Genomic DNA, 17220 nt, shown 5'->3' with positions numbered 1-17220 from the left:
TACCATAAAATTCACTCCAATTTTAAGTGTATAATTTGATAAGTTTGATGCATTTGTATAGCTGTGTCGTCTTCACCACATCCAGGTGTAGAACACCTGGACTGTTTTAATATCCAATTCTGATTTATACTCAGGATATTAAAAACTCAGCCTCTCTACTGCTTAAGTGATGTGTCACTCACTTATCACAGATCAGGATTTGGTTTCCTGACCAGCAACTTCCTCTGAAGAGAGCATAAAACCTCAAAGTCAGGTCTGGCTCATTCCCGTATTGGCAGTTTTCAATCCTGATTGGTTCCTGAGAAAATAGGTACGCCTCACTCTATGAGAACCATACACTCTTAAACTGAGGGTTCGGTTCTCACTTACCCAAGATGTCAACAAATTTCCTCTCACGGGAATGAACATACTCGGGAACTAATTTATTCCACGGTATCCATTTCTTCTGTGTAAGGTCAAAGTGAAAGTCAAACAAGGTTGGAAGGTGACCTGTAACAAACAGTGGCCTGTTTCACTTTGATCATGGACACAGAAATACAGAGTCAGCACATGCTTGAAATGAGCTAATGCTATTTGCTCCCTGGATGGCAACTTAATTGAATAGATAGATAGACATGAACGGATGGATGGATGGATGGATGGATGGGCAGATGGATGGATGGATGGATAGGTAGATAGAGATAGATAAAGATGGACAGATGAATAAATATACAGATAGATAGATGATAGATAGATAGATAGATAGATAGATAGATAGATAGATAGATAGACAGACAGGTAGATTTAAATATAACCAAGCTAGAGAACCCAGGAGACAGCTCAGAAGGGAACGGGACTGGAAGTCAGAGCTGTGGACATGGTGAAAAGATCTCGTGAAGAGTGAGAGGGTCTAGGACCAAATTCTGACGTAAGAGAAGGGCAGAGGAAGAGGACTCCACAAAGAAGATTTTGCCAGCATGGCCAGGAGAGAGGAAGAATGTTTCAAAAGGCAGAAAGTGGCACCATATCCAATGCTGGGACAAGGTCGGGGAAGCAAAGATAAGAAGGGCTCATCAAATCCAGCAATGAGAAGGCATGCATGTGCTGGCTGGGAGCAGTTTGCATGGAGATATCTAAGAGCAGGTGGAACGGGATTGGTAGAGAGAGACAGATGGAAAATACAGGAGAAAGAGGAAAGAACCAGTGAAGCCAGGAGCCTGAGCAGCAAGGAGGGGGTGGACCTCAAAGCACAGGGCGGGTCCAGATTGGCTGGGAGGGGGTCTCCTCTCCCCTAAGAAAGGAGACAGGAGAAGATGGGGGGCTCAAAAATTCCTATCTGACGGTGTCCACTTTTCCTCTCGAAGGAAGAAGGAAAGTCACCTGCAGGGAGGGGGAGAGGGCCAGGTGGCGATTTGGAGAAAAAGGAACTACCCCTGTGGGGACAGGAGTGGGAGTTCAAGTTCAAGGCTGAATCTATGGAGGCTCCAGGCTTCATGGTTATGTGATTCTCTCAGTATCCTTCAGCCCCTGGAGAGACAGAGAAGGCGGGCTTGGGTTTTCTCCAAGGGATTTGACAGAAGGGCAATTAGACAAGAGGATCGGGGGATTCAGGCAAGAGAGGTTGAAGCAATAGGGCTGCAGAAAAGGATTCACAAGATTCAGAAGGTGGTAGGAAGAATGGGGGGGATGGGGGGAACAGTCCCCACGAGGCCAACTGGAAACACGTGTGGCAGGAGTTGCAGACGCCGGCTGGGCGGGGAGTGGGAGGTGTGCATTTATGATGCAGACAGAACAGTGTCCGGTGTTATGAGCTAGGATGAGATCAAGGGATCCGGATGCTGGAGCTAAGTCAGAAGGCATCTGGAAGTGGGTTGTCTACAGGGCTATTCAAGTCCCCAAGATGAGGGCAAACTAGGGGAGAAGGACCAGACCGGGACCAGCATCATCTCTGATGTCAGCAGCACCTAGCCAGTGTGATGGGCGTAGCTGGGAAGCCACTCCCAAAGGAGACTCGGGGTTCTGAGAAAATACAAGCAAACTACCACCAAAAAGAGCATGCACTTTTTTTTTTTTCCCCACAATGCGCGGCACGTGGGATATTAGTTCCCCAACCAGGGGTCAAACCCACACCACCTGCATTGGAAGCTCGGAGTCTTAACCACTGGACCACTAGGGAAGTCCCAAAGCATAGACTTCCTTTTTTTTTTTTTTTTTACTTTTTGATCAATTTTTATTTTGAAAAAAATTTTTTCACACGAAGCACAGATACACCAGTGGGAAAATTCTTCTACATGTACATATGATTTTGTCAGAAATTCATGAAAATTTTATTTTACCAAAAATTCCAGATTTCAAACAGAAATAAAACTTCAAGTGGTCTCATAGAGTAAGAGAATAAAAGCAATGCAGGTTCTGCTTCTTTTCTCTCTTTTCCAAAGCACAGATTTTAAAACATCTTTTATTTGCTCAATGTCTCTCCACTAGAAAGACCTACGATCATTTACTTTGAGCTTTAAAAAGAACAGACTAGGTGATAATTACAGAATACAGCTAAGGTCTCCCTGCCAAGCCATATTCAAATGTCATTAGGAGACAGACAAGGAAGGATCCTACTGTTAGCTACAGCTCTTGGAGAATGCCACGTTTTCACCACAGACGGTTCTTAGAGGATGCACATTTTTCATGCGAACACTTAAATCTTAATATAAGGTTAATCAGTAGACGTGATTGTCTACTGTGCAAATACTCAGGAATACAGCAGATGAATTAAGTTGTGGAACTTTAGAGAAAAAACAATAGAAAAGCCCAAAGGAGAAGAAATTCAAAGACAAGCACAATGTGAAATTTTTAAACAACTTAGAGTGAAGGAAGCAAGTGCCTAAGGTAAGGGGGAAAAGGTTGGACTCATCAAAATAGGCCATCCAAAGGAGCTGGGCTCTACTACAGCAGTTCGTGCATCTGAACTTCTCCTGAGGGTACCACTGGGTGCTCTGACCATGGCACATTTCTCCACAGAAGCAAACAATCTGGAAAACCCACACAGGCATATATATGGAAAAGCAAGGTCACAGCCTCTAAAAATCTAATCAAAAACATTCTGAGCAGGAAAACAGGCTACATTTGGTTCCTACCTGGCAGTTCCCCGGGGTTGGCCCAAACCCCGTCTGTATCAGCAGTCGGCAAAGAAGCAATGCGTTTGATACACTCATCAAATTTAGCCCTTCCATCCTCAAGCAGGGAAGCGCCCAGAGAGCAGCACAGAGCCTCGAGGAAGTAGCACTCTAGGAGATCGGGGTCCTCGATTTCTCCCTCTAGCAACGAATCCAGCATCTTGGTTAACTGGGTTACCTGGGTCACAGGAAAATACCTGGGTCAGCCCTATATTCCACACACCCCCACCAGGGTGAGTTCTGGTCGTAAGTCCTGGGATCTCAGATCCCAGAGCGGTGGGAACTATATGACCCACCATATTGGTTCGGACAGATGGAGCCCAGTATCCTGCCTTGCACAGGGTCACAAAAGGAAGTATTGTATCTTCCTTGTCAGTAGCTGGCAATGTTAGAATTTATCCATCCGGCATCTTTGCTTCCCTTGAAAGCCCACTGGGGAATCCATCTTGAGGGAAGAATTTCTTTGTGCTCACAAAGATCGTTTCTTACCATATTGAGGTCTGTCTGCGGAACTATTGTCTTCAGCTTCTCTCCTTGTCTTCCATCCACTATTCCTTCCACTATCACATCAATGAGATAGGGTACATATTTCTCAAACAGATTTTGTAAATCACCCTGCTCCGCCTATAAAAGAGCAGAATTTCAAAGCATTTTCAAGGGTTCCTTTATTTAAACAGAAGTTTGTGGGAAGCTTTGTTTGTAAAACGAGGGGGTGAGAGGGGACTTCCCTGGTGGTCTAGTGGCTAAGACCCTGCACTCTCAATGCAGGGGGCCTGGATTCTACCCCTGGTCAGGGAATTAGATCCCATATGCCACAACTAAGAGTTCACATGCCACAGCTAAAGATCCCACATGCCACAACTAAGACCCACCTGGAACAGCCAAATAAATAAATATTTTTTTAAAAAGAGGGGGTGAGAAACATTTTCTGATGAAAGACAAATTCAGCAGATGAGTAAACTCTGATGACTCACATATATTTGTAGAGAAATTTGTCCTTTATAACATGCTTTTGTTTCCTCATGAAGCCTTTGATTTCACTGCCATAGACTCTACCCCACCACCTGGGGCGGAGGTGCTATAAAAGGTCACATTTGACAGAAAAAGGGCTGATTATCTTAGAGTTCAAGTGACATGGCCATAGTCATTGAGCAAAGAGTGTAAAGCAGTGGAAGGCCTCGCTCCCTACCAAGCACTGATGACCACTGGGGGCTGCATGTGTGGTCATCTCTCATCTGACAGTGTGCCTCAAGTGGTCCTATCATGATTCCCTTGGTCTTCTTTGGGGTAATTACGTCCTGGTTTCCAATTCACCATCAGCCTAGTGGACCTTCTAAAGATGCATCCTGTGTGGTCCTGGTGTCCTGGGTGTAGTCAAGCCACAACCTTCACATGAAGGTCACATCTATCTCTGCAGCTTCCAGTGAAGCCTACCACTAAGACAATACACATTTCTGAGCAGCTGTATGATACATCACAGGGTTTGAGGTCAACTGAAGCCATCAGATCTCAATTCCATGACAAACTAGGTCCATTCAACTGAGCAAAACAGGAGGACTTGGGCACCTCCTAGAGATAAATCTCTCTACAGCTGGGCTTGGCTGGATGAGAGGTTGCCCAAATCTGGCCCGCCACCTGTTCTTGTAAATAAAGTTTTATTGATACATAGCTATGCCCATCCATGTACTGTGGCTGCTTTGATACCACAATGGCGGGATTGAGTTGCTACAAAAGAAACCACATGGCCCCCAAAGCCTAAAATATTTACCATCTACCCTTTCACAGAAAACATTTGTCAACCCCTGGTCTAGACTATCAAAATCACTACCTATCTCACCTGCTATGAATTATCTGGAAATCTAATAAGGGTGTCATCCATGTTGCCATCCAACTTACTGATAACATTAAGTGCTCAAGATCATGGGCAGGTCAAGGCCAAGGTCATGGCCTTCTACAACAAACATCCCTCTGAATTATGTTTATCCAACTAGCCACCAATACAAATAACTTTAAGTTCATTTTGGAAATAATTTTCACCTTGTTTTGTATTTGATTAACCCATTTTTTCCAGTATGGTTGATATTTCAAGTTTTTAGGATCTACATAAACCATTCCACATCGAGACACAGTCGCAGGGGAGGCATACTGTAAGTCCCCAACCTGGAGAAACAAACAAAATCAGTGTTTTTGACAGCTATCAACAATCACAACATGTTTAAAAGCCTTTGCTTATACGAAGTTTTTACAACTGCATGAAACCCAAGTCATACCCAGATTAACACAGCTTTTATGAAGTTTCTAACTGAACACTTAGGTTTATCATGGGAAGATTATGTATAATCTTTTTACGTGTTTTCTTTACCATAAAATTAATGTGAAAATTAACATGCTGTAGAATAACTGACAAAAATGTAAAAGTATAAAGTAAGTTACCCCAAATCCCACCACTAAACCGAGATCAACGCGATGATGGGTGATGCCTTAGAGCGCCAGGACAGGGAGGGTGGGACGGAGTCGCGGGAGGGAGAGGATATGGGGATATATGTATAAATACAGCTGATTCATTTTGGTGTAACTCAAAAACTGGTACAAGAGTGTAAAGCAATTATATTCCAATAAAGAGCTTAAAAACAAAACAAAACAAAACAAAATCCCACCACCGAGAAATAAACATTGCTTTGGAGTGTTTTCCTTTCAGTCTTCTTTCTTTAATTTTTATAACATAATTGAGATCAGAGAATATGAAACCTAATAAGTATAAATCTAACAGCAATATTAACACACCTGTCAGCCTTCCCTGGTGGCGCAGTGGTTAAGAATCTGCAGGGGACATGGGTTCAAGCCCCATTCCAAGAAGATCCCACGCCATGGAACAACTAAACCTGTGTGCCAAAACTATTAAGCCTGCGCTCTAGAGCCCGTGAGCCACAACTACTGAGCCTTCATGCCACAACTAACGAAGCCCACACGTCTAGAGCCTATGCTCTGTAACAAGAAAGGCCACCGCAATGAGAAATCTGAGCACCGCAATGAAGAGCAGCCCCCACTCGCCACAACTAGAGAAAGCCCACGCATAGCAATGAAGAGCCAACGCAGCCAATAAATTAATTAAATTTTTTAGAAAAAGAGTCTACAGAACCTTCTATGTAGACTACCTTTAAAAAAATTTCCTTATTCATAATGATGTAAATATGTTTACTGGTGTAATTAACTTAGCAATATAGTATTCTAAGGAGGGGAGGTTGGCTGATGGTATAAAAAATGAACCTCACTTTCATAGTAGTTAGTCAATAGATAATGTGTAAACTTGATAAAGGAAGAAATAGCAGGTGGAGTGTGTTACTTATAGATATTGATACTAGGGTAACCATCGGAAGAAACAACTAGAAACAACTCGAATGAAAAGTAGTTACCTCTGGGACACAGTAAGGAGGGGTGAGGGCAGTAGGTAGAGAACAAAGAGTTGTACTCACCATAAATTCTTCTGCCTCATTTGGGTTTCCTTCAATGACCTATATTTTTAACTACTTTAATAAACATTTTACTCTACAAATAATAAATTTAGGAGAGAGTGTGGAGAAAAGGGAACCCTCCTACACTGTTAGTGGGAATGTAAGTTGGTGTAGCCACTGTGGAGAACAGTATGGAGGTTTCTCAAAAAAACTAAAAATAGAATTGCCATATGATCCAGCAATCCCACTCCTGGGCATATATCTGGGGAAAACTATAATTTGAAAAGATACATGCACCCCTATGTTCATGGCAGCACTACTTACAATGGCCAAGACATGGAAACAACCTAAGTGTCCACAGACAAATGAATGAATACAGGATGTGGTACATATATACAATGGAGTATTACTCAGCCATTAAAAAAAGAATGAAATAATGCCATGTGCAGTAACATGGATGGACCTAGAGATGATCATACTAAGCGAAGTAAGTCAGACAAAGACAAATACTATATGATATCACTTATATGTGGGATCTAAAATACGACCCAAGTGAACTTATCTATGAGAGACAAATAGACTCACAGATGTAGAGAACAGAGTTGTGGTTGCCAAGGGAGGGGGGTAGGGGAGGGATGGATTGGGAGTTTGGGGTTAGCAGATGCAAACCATTATATATAGGATGGATAAACAACAAGGTGCTACTGTATAGCACAGGGAGCTCTATTCAATATCCTGTGATGAACCATAAGGGAAAAGAATACAAGAAAGAACGTATATAAATGTATAACTGAATCACTCTGCTGTACAGCAGAAATCAACACATTGTAAATCAACAATAGTTCAATAAAATAATTTTTTAAATAAGGTACACATCTTAAACTTTAATTAAAAGAAAGACTTCTATTTGAAACTATTTTTCATCATTACTTGCCTCGAAGAGCAGGGCACAGTGGGCTTGAAGCCGAATACGCTCACCATTGGCCAACGTCAAGAGCTTGTTGTCGTCCATGACCGAATTCATGTTCTCCACCCACAGGGCATCCACATCGCCGTCAAACAGAATATACCTGCGGCAACCGGAGAGAAGCGAGCCACGTAAGGTTTCCAATTATGGAACTTGGTGTAACCTCCCCATTCGTGTTGAACGTCTTTCCCCAGGGTTTTCTTTTTTCTTTTTTTTTTTTAAGGTTTTTTTTTGTTTTGATGTGGACCATTTTTAAAGTCTTTATTGAATTTCTCACAATATCGCTTCTGTTTTATGTTTTGGGGTTTTTGGCCGTGAGGCATGTGGGATCTTAGCTCGCCGACCAGGGATCAAACCCGCACCCCCTGCATTGGAAGGCGAAGTCTTAACCACTGCACCACCAGCGAAATCCCCCAGCGTTCTCTAACCAGGACCTGAGATAGAGCACCCTACTTGGTCCACAGGTTTGACCCAATAAAATAATAATAATATAGATTAATCAATTTATACACACACACACACACACACACGCACGCGCACACACACTGTTTGAGTTAGTCACCAATATTTAAGAATCAGGAAACCTCACCCAACGATCCGGACTTCTTGCTTCTCTGGCAAACAGGAAGGTCTGACAGTACAGACCAGCTTTCCTGCATGGGAACAATGTGCGGCTGCTACTGGTGGTAGTAGCTGCCCATGAAGATAGAAAGTGGCCCAGTCCACCTCATTCTTTCCTTAAATCTGACACTGAACATCAGTGGCTATTTACCACTGCTTTTAACACCTAGTCCTCTTACGGTAAAGTTAAAAGGGAAATATTTCATATACGTACTGAATTGAATGGTAGACCCCATAAAGGTCCATCCAGAAACTATGAGTATGACCTTATTTGGAAAAAAAAGCCTTTGCAGATGTAATTAAGGTCAGGAACTTAAGATCATCCTGGATGATTCAGGGCAAGCCTAATCCAATAATAAGTATCCTTACATTGGGGAAAGCCACGTGAGGATGGAGGCAGAGGTTGGAGGGATGTGGCCACAAAACCAAGGAAGCCTGGAGTCACTAAAGCTGTCAAAGGCAAGGGAGGACCTTCTTCTAGAGCCTACAGAGGCCATGCCGCCCCGTCGTTATTTTAGACTTCTGGCCTCCAGAACTGATAAAGAATGAATTTCTGGGTGTTTTTTGTCTTTTGTTTTTAGCCATCCAGTTAGTAGTAATTTGTTACAGCAGCACTGCAGACGCTAATACACCATGTACCTTGGCCCACGTCACTCCTTGATGGTACCTGCTGGGCCCCTGGGAGCATCTGTGTTTGCAAAGCCGCGGTTTACACACCATCTGTCCTGGTAGCAGATGTACTTTGGCTTCAGGGCCTCTGGTGTTCAAGTTATTAAATATACAATACCTCACTTCTGTGGCTCTAATGGGTTATGTCACAATAAAGCCCATCTCCGAAAGAGACTGTGTTGGAATGGGGATTCTATTGTGTTGGGATGCTGATTTGATATTGCTTGCGTTTAATTCACTGATATGAGTAGTTGGATTTTGCGGCATTCACCTTTTGGATTCTTCCAGTATTTTTTAAACTTTTTTAATGTAAATAATTTTGAGCTTACAGAGTTACAAGAATAGACTAGTACAAAGAACTGCCATATGCCCTTCAACTAGATTCTCCAGTTGTTAATTTCTTACCCCATGAGTGCTCTTCTGCTCTTTCTGGTTTCCTGAGTCATCTGAGAATAAGTTGCAGACATGACGCCCTGTATTCCTAAATGCTTAGGCATATGTTTCCTAAGAACAAGCACCTTCTCTTACATAACCACAGTACAGTGATCAAAATCAGGAAATTGAGCATTGATAGAATACTATTAGCTAATATACAATCCATTCGAATTTCACCAACTGTCCCAATAGATCTCCACTTTACAGTCATTGCAGGAAGAGCAGATTAAGGCTATAATCAGCAGATGCTAAAACCACTGGGTGAAGGTCTGATGAGGAATAGGGTACTCCTGTAGTCTGAGGGTTATCTCCCCACATCTTGCATATCAACTGCAGAAGGAAAAATGGCAGACACCCCCTTAACCTGACAATCAAAGTTAAAGTCACCAATAAGGGGGCAAACCAGTATCGCCTGCTTCCGATGAGATGCTGAGAAGGGCATCATGTCACTTCTGAGAGATTTCTGCCAAGATGTGTGGGCTGCATCCAATCACGAGGAAGCAACAGACAAACCCAAACTGAGGGCATCCTGTGCAGCAGCTGGCCTGGAATCTCCCAGAACATCAAGCCATAAAGATAAAGAAAACCTAAGGAACTGCTCAAAATTAGAAGATGTCAAAGATATAGGACAACTGAGCACAGTGTGAAATCCTGGATTGATCCAGAATAAGGGGAGAATTGCTAAAAAGAGGCTGTTTCAATAGTCATCACTTGAGACTTTAGGCTTGTTATTAAAGGGCTTTGTGACTAATGGGATTGGACTAGAATATACAATCAGGATCATCGCTGGGTTTACTTGAGAGGTGACACAGGAACAACCTACTCTGGGGAAAGCCTTTAACCTGATGTTCCAACAGAGCATTCCTGCTCCCGGCCTAACTAGACCCGCACTGTGGTGTGCAGTGACTACAGCAGGGCAGGCAGCCTAAACCACACCTACAGGTGAGAAAGTGCAGCTCTGATGGATGTTCCAGCACTTTCTGCGATGCTTTGCTGCCTTTCCTTGACTCACCTTGTCATATAGGCAGCCTGGTGTGGTGCCTCTGTTTGAGGGCTTGGACTCTGATGTCCCAAGTTCAAATCCCTGGCCTTAGGACAAGCTCTTCCCTCGCCTACCCTGGACCTCAGCTTCCTCCATGGTGAGCTGGAGACCAACGCAGTCGAGGAGCGTGATGTAGATAACACATAACCAGCACTGGGATGGTACCAGGCCCTTCAGGGGCAGAGCCTCCTGAGTCTGTCTGCTTCCAAGCACAAAACTACAATACTACACATCACTTGTTTGTCTGTAAGTTTGGCTAACTCATTACGTACCAACCCAGGCTCTCCCTTCCTCACAAAGATACTCACTTTCGCTCCTTCTTATCTGTCGGCTTGTTGATCTCCCTGAAGATGTTGGACAGCACCCCATCTGTCCAGTCTCGGGTGGTGGGGTCCAGGATGCCGTAGAGCTCTATGACACTCATCGCCTTGGGGTTCAGGACGTACAGCTTCGTCACCAGCCCAAGCCTAAATCGACCAAAAGCATGAAAACAGTCTAGGTCACCCATGTGGGGGTTAGAGGGTTTGGATCCAGTCCAAAATTTTAACATGCAAACACTGCACTGGGCTTCCCACTCTCTGTTAATGGCTTATCTTTTTTTAATTTATTTATTTAATTTGTTAATGGCTTATTTTAAACACAAGGGAACCACCTTTCACCAGGAACGTGGCCCCAACACAAGCGAGGTCTGAACTGATAACCCGGCTTTGACTTCAGAGGGCAACAGACGCTAACCTTTGTATTCATATCCTTATAGTTCATATTTGTGGATTTACATATTAATGTATATTCATATTCATGGATTTACATATTCATGCCTATGGCACCTTTATGTAAATACTTCACAACTAGTATACAGGGGATTATAGTCACCAGGATAACGTAAAACCTTCGAACTCCTGTTGTTCAATGCCTCGTATTTACATAACGACATGTGCTCTGCGTTGCTGACTTTATAAACCGTGTAGACAGGGCATTTCCCACTGTACTGCCTGTAAATTCCCAGTGCCGTGGGATTAATTCATCTACAGAAAACTAAAGGTCACACAAACCATAGGTGATAATTGACTAACCAAATAAAAATGATAGTGGCATACCTATACTCACATCTGTATGTGACTGTTCTATAAATTATCTAACAATGAATTAATTAAAGAATGAAATACAGGATGGCTGTGGAATAACCGTCTTAAAATCAGGAAGCCACTGTCCACTGGTTTTCTCATGAGAAACATGAGAAGCAATAAGAAGAAATGACAGTCACTCAATTGGATTTTATAGACTACCTAGAACTGGGAAAGTCACAAAGATTATAAGGTTTGATTTAGATTTTTGCTGGAATATCAGATGCACTGAAATCTTTCTGGAATGTAGTTATTGCTTAGGAGAAAAGTGAGAGGTCAGAAAACCCATTTTCGGTAGAAGGGTATCGATCTCCTACAGGTCTTCGTGATATTCTATATTAAGAGGGTGACATCACTTCTTCCTTCAAGCAATATGGCTCTTGCGGGGCTGGTGATGAGAAGGCATTTGGGGAGGGGACACTCTCTGTTTGGCCACTCTGATACCATAACTGTTGCATAATGGTGGGGGACCTGACTGACTTTAAAGTAGCAATCTGAATGCCAAGAAAATATGACCTAAGTTAATTTTCAAAACATCCTTATAAGATAGTTTGTGAAATACTCATTTCACAAATAAACCTATTTACAGTCTGATGCACAAAAGGCTCACTGTTATGCCTTCTAAAATATATTAACTAACTCAGCAATGAAACAAGTAAACACGCTCCGGGTTTGGGACTTCCCTGGCGGTCCAGTGGTTAGGACTCCACACTTCCACTGCAGGGGGCATGGGTTCGAATCCTGTTCGGGGAGCTAAGATCCCACATGCTGTGAGGCGTGGTAAAAAAAAAAAAGATGCTCTGGGTTTAAAGGGGGTGTCTGAGACAAATGTAGCCTCCCAGAAAATCAGAGAGCAAAGTTGAACTAGGTAATACCGTCACTGACCTCACCGTGAAACCACCCTGACAACCAAGCCCTCCCCGTGGACACCATACTCACTTGGTCTGGGCCTGACACAGAGCATTAATGACCACGGACTTGCCCCCTCCCGTGGGCCCCACCACCATCGTCGTGTGGCGGGTCAACATGGTCTCGAACATCTGAACCACCTTGTCCACCTGTGGGACAAACATTGGCAGCTGGGTTAAAACATACCTTTTTGTTACAAACAGCTTTATTAGCTAGAATTTTCACACCGTACAATTCACCCATTTAAAACGTTTCAACAATTCAATGGTTTTTAGTATGTTCAAAAGGTTGTGAACGGGACTTCCCTGGTGGCGCAGTGGTTAAGAATCTACATGCCAATGCAGGGGACGCGGGTTCGAGCTCTGGTCCGGGAAGATCCCACATGCTGCAGAGCAACTAAGCCCTAGCACAACAACTACTGAGCTTGAGCTCTGCAGCCCGGGAGCCACAACTATTGAGCCCATGTGCCACAATTACTGAAGCCCACGTACCTAGAGCCCGTGCTCCTCAACAAGAGAAACCACCGCAATGAGAAGCCCGCGCACCGCAATGAAAAGCAGCCCCCGCTTGCTGCAACTAGAGAAAGCCCGTGAGAGCAGCAACAAAGACCCAACACAGCCAATAAAAAAAATAAAAAATAAATTTATATTTTAAAAAAAGGTTGTGAAACTATTACCACATTCAATTTTAGAATATTTTCATCACCCCCCCCAAAAAAAGCCCTGCGCACGTTAGTCATGTCTACCAAGCCCACTGCCCCCTGCTGCCCGCACCCACTAATCTACTTTCTGTCTCTGTGGATTTGCCTGTTCTCGACATATAAATGGAATGATATAAACGCATCGTGCAGTATGTAGTCCTGGGCATCTGGCTTCTTTCACTCAGCATCATGTTTTCAAGGTTCTTCCATCAGTGTAGCCTGTGTCAGTGCTTCATTCCTTTTCACGGCCAAATACGAGGGTGAGTCAACAATTATCCACACTCTGGCTGTAGAATTTATTTTAATTAACTTATAGAAACGACACATACATCATTTTTCAACATAATCTCCTTGCTTTTCAATACATTCTGTCCATCGGTCAACAAGCTTTCGTATTCCCTCTTTAAAAAATGTTTTAGGCTGAGCTGCGAGCCACGAAGGCACCGCTGTCTTCACTTCCTCATCCGAAGTGAATCTTCGTCCTCAGAGGACTGCTAACACTAGTGCGACCTTCTGTGAACTTCTCTATCCATCATACATACTTCTTCGCGACAAAACACTTTCTCCATTCTGCGCACAAAGTCTTCGATAAATAACGGCACCAGGTACACCCTCAGACCACAAAAAAAGAAACACTGCACGCTGCTCTTCTTTTGTGCAAATCACAAGTGGGGCATCCATGTTTGCTTGTGCCACAGTTACAAATGAACTGATGTAACATGTTCACACCTGCACAGCAGTGACTGGGGAGACAGTAGCCTTGAATGGAAAGTGTGGATAAGACCAACAGAAGTTTTAATATAAGCGGAGTGCGGATAATTTCTGACTCACCCTCATAATATTCCATCATGTGGATGGACCACATTTTGCTTATCTATCCATCCATTGATGGACATCTGCATTGTTTCCACTTGTTGGCTCTTATGAATAACACTGCCATGAACATTCGTGAACAAGTTTCCACGTGGAGAAATATGTTCTCGTTTCTCTTGGGTTTATACTTAGGAATAAAATTGCTGAGTCACATGGTAACTTCACTTTTTGAGGAACTGCCAGACTGTTTTCCAAAGTGGCTACATCAGTTTATCTTCCCATCAAAAAACACATCTGTTTAAACAACCACCACTAGAGGAAATCATCAGGGCCAGGAAAGGTGCAGAGAGCTCTCTCATCGTGGTCAGTACCTGCTGCCCCAGCCTGAGGCCTCTGGGCAGTCTGATGCCCCAAGGTGGCCCATCCAGAGGCAGCCACCCGATGTCTGCAGCTTCGGGCACTTACGCCCTCAGCAGGACACTTTGGCAATAATTCACGGCTTAGAGACAACATATACAACTTCACAGTCTTCAGATGATGAAAATTCTACTTGTAATATCTAATTTAAATTTTTTTAAAGTATGACTCTGGGGGGAAAAAGATGGGGTGGGAAGAGAACATTAGATGGTCGGGCCCCAAAACAAAATACTTAATTTATATGATCACATTATGCCAAAAAAACAATTGGAAGGTGATATATACATACAATGGAATATTACTTAGCCTTAAAAAAGGAAGGCAATTCTGACACATGCTACAACATGGAGGAACCTTGAGGACACTATGCTAAGTGAAATCAGCCAGACACAAAAGGACAAACACTGTATGATTCCACTCATATGAGGTCCCCAGGGGAGTCAAATTCATAGAGACAAAAGTGGAAAAGAGGTTACCAGGGGCAGAGGGAGGAGGATGGGCAGTTATTTAATGGGGACAGAGTTTCAGTTTTGCAAGATGCAAAAGTTCTGGAGATCTATTTCACAACGTGAATATACTTAACCATACTAAATGTACTAAATGGGGAAAGCGGTGGGGTGGGGGGGGGCCGACAGAGGGTTAGCGGGGTATGAATTGGGAGATTCAGATTGTCACATATACATTACTGATAAGAAAAAAATATCAAATTGTACACTTTAAATACATGCAGTTTATTGCACGTCAATTATATCTCAATAAAAGTTCTTAATTAAAAAAAGAACTGGACTTCCTAGGTGGCGCAGTGGTTAAGAATCCGCCTGCCAATGCAGGGGACATGGGTTCAATCCCTGCCCCAGGAAGATACCACATGCTACGGAGCAACTAAGCCCGTGTGCCACAACTATTGAGCCTGCGTTCTAGAGCCCATGAGCTACAACTATTGAGCCCATGTGCTGCAACTACTGAAGCCTGTGTGCCGAGAGCCCATGCTCTGCAATGAGAAGCCACCGCAATGAGGAACCCACACACCACAATGAAGAGCAGCCCCCCCCTCGCTGCAACTAGAGAAAGCCCGTGTGCAGCAACGAAGCCCCAATGCAGCCAATAAATAAATAAATAAATAAAATTAAAAAAAAAAAAAAAAAGAACTCAAAGAGAATAAAAATAAATAAATAAAAAATAAACTGTACTAAAAATGGATAAGATGCAGGAATTCCCAGGCGGTCCAGTGGTTAGGACTCGGCACTTTCACTGCCGTGGCCCGGGTACAATCCCTGGTCAGGGAACTAAGGTCCTGCAAGCCACGTGGCACAGCCCAAAAGAAAAAGAAGAAAAAGAAATGCATAAGATGGTAAATCTTATGTTATGTACTTTATCACAATAAAAAAAATGGGGGTGGGGAATAGTTAAGGTAGTAAACATTATGTGTATTTTACCACAATTTACTTAAATGAAAAAAAAATGGAAAGGACCCAGAAAAAGTCAGTGAATTCACATCTTCAGCATCATTTTACCTGGACAGGTAAGACGACGTAGCCATTTTCCTGAAGCACCTGTTCTACAGCATCGTTGAAATCAGGGTAGCGAACCCTCCGGCAGTCTAGTCCGGGAAACAGATCAGAAATCAAACCAAGGAAAAGAGGGACGTCTTCAAACACGAACTTGGGCAGATTCATGTCTCGAAGGGCCCTCATCAGCACCACGTCCTGAATGGAATGAACCACAGACATCTTCAAAGATGCTTCCGAAAGCCCCAGGGGCTAGTCTAGAAATCCTCTTATGAAATAGACAATGAAATCTTGTATGAAATATAAAACGTAAAGAAAGCAGCAAGTAGAGTTTCTGGAGAAACACATGAGCTTGTTGCCCACAGAGCAGGACTGATTAGACTCTGTTTTAGAGTAAGTTCCATGTGAAAGAGACATCATCGCCCCCCTGGCATTTATTGCCAAGAGGAAATAACTCATGCTCATGATTTCTCGAGAATGTTGTTTATCCCACCACTCCATCCCGTCATCCTTCAATTGTAGGTTAATTATTATCACTGAAGCATCACAAACACTGGCACCATGAAGACACTGAACTTGACCTTACAGGAACTTGACCTTACACTGAACTTGACCTTCGCCTTTGAGCCAAATGAGAAGAGAACAAGATAATGCAGAAGAGACCAAATGAAGGTCAGACAAGTAAAGGAAGTAACATCTTGATACCTGTGCTCCCTGTCACCTCCATCCCAGCATTTATTCAATACTCATGAACTGAATAAAAACCCAGAGAGCTTAGTGCACGTGGCCCCTACCTACCTCCTTAAGTTCAGAAGAACCTCTCTTGAGCTCACCGGCCATCACCAACACTGATTTCAGGGCTCTGAGTCCAAAATCGTAATGATGCTGTTTGGACAGCTGCTCCCGGGCCAGCTTATACAGAACGGTCATCTTTTTGGCTAGAGTCTTTTGTGATCAAAGATAAAGAAAAATAAATCAGGAACATGTCCTGAAACCACCAGAACATCACAACACAAAGATAAACAGACATAAAGATGTTCAGATGAAGCTGCCCTACAAACAAGTAAACCTTGCCTCTCACAAACCCCAGGATGGGTCCTCTGCTTTTAACAGTGACAAATTCGGACCTAATTTAAAAGAACACCAACCTTACCAGTGTAGGATGACAGTCCCTGAAAGACACGGAAAATCTTAACCACCTTAAAGAAGAGACTTCATCCAACTTCTTAAACCATAGCGATCACACTCCAGAAGTTTGCTTCCTTTGACCTAAACATGTTATTAAAGTTCTCTTGTAACCACCTTTGAGGACGAGTCATCCACCTGATCTACATCAAGGATTCAAAACCTGCTGGTCCCTGTGGATGGCGTGGGGATTTTGCTCATGAAAACTAAGAACCAGAGATCTCTCCAG

General features: G+C 43.2%; 1 protein-coding gene across 2 annotated transcripts in view; it reads right to left on the bottom strand.

Annotated features, from left to right (window-relative positions):
* DNAH10 (dynein axonemal heavy chain 10) overlaps positions 1-17220 on the bottom strand; it is a 152261-nt gene that overhangs the window by 53512 nt on the left and 81529 nt on the right. For both annotated transcript variants that reach the window (XM_057744253.1, XM_057744254.1), the window contains 9 exons: positions 16605-16751; positions 15813-16004; positions 12399-12517; positions 10644-10802; positions 7536-7671; positions 5187-5309; positions 3639-3773; positions 3111-3327; positions 370-489 (listed from right to left, as the gene is read on the bottom strand). In XM_057744253.1, coding sequence (XP_057600236.1) covers positions 370-489; positions 3111-3327; positions 3639-3773; positions 5187-5309; positions 7536-7671; positions 10644-10802; positions 12399-12517; positions 15813-16004; positions 16605-16751 — 1348 coding nt within the window. The remainder of the gene's footprint in view (positions 1-369; positions 490-3110; positions 3328-3638; positions 3774-5186; positions 5310-7535; positions 7672-10643; positions 10803-12398; positions 12518-15812; positions 16005-16604; positions 16752-17220) is intronic.

The sequence above is a fragment of the Hippopotamus amphibius genome, chromosome 8 (genome assembly GCF_030028045.1).
Source record: "Hippopotamus amphibius kiboko isolate mHipAmp2 chromosome 8, mHipAmp2.hap2, whole genome shotgun sequence".
In the NCBI taxonomy this organism is placed as follows: Eukaryota; Metazoa; Chordata; class Mammalia; order Artiodactyla; family Hippopotamidae; genus Hippopotamus; species Hippopotamus amphibius.
Note: the sequence above shows the minus strand (reverse complement) of the source record. Positions and strands in the feature narration are given on the sequence as shown.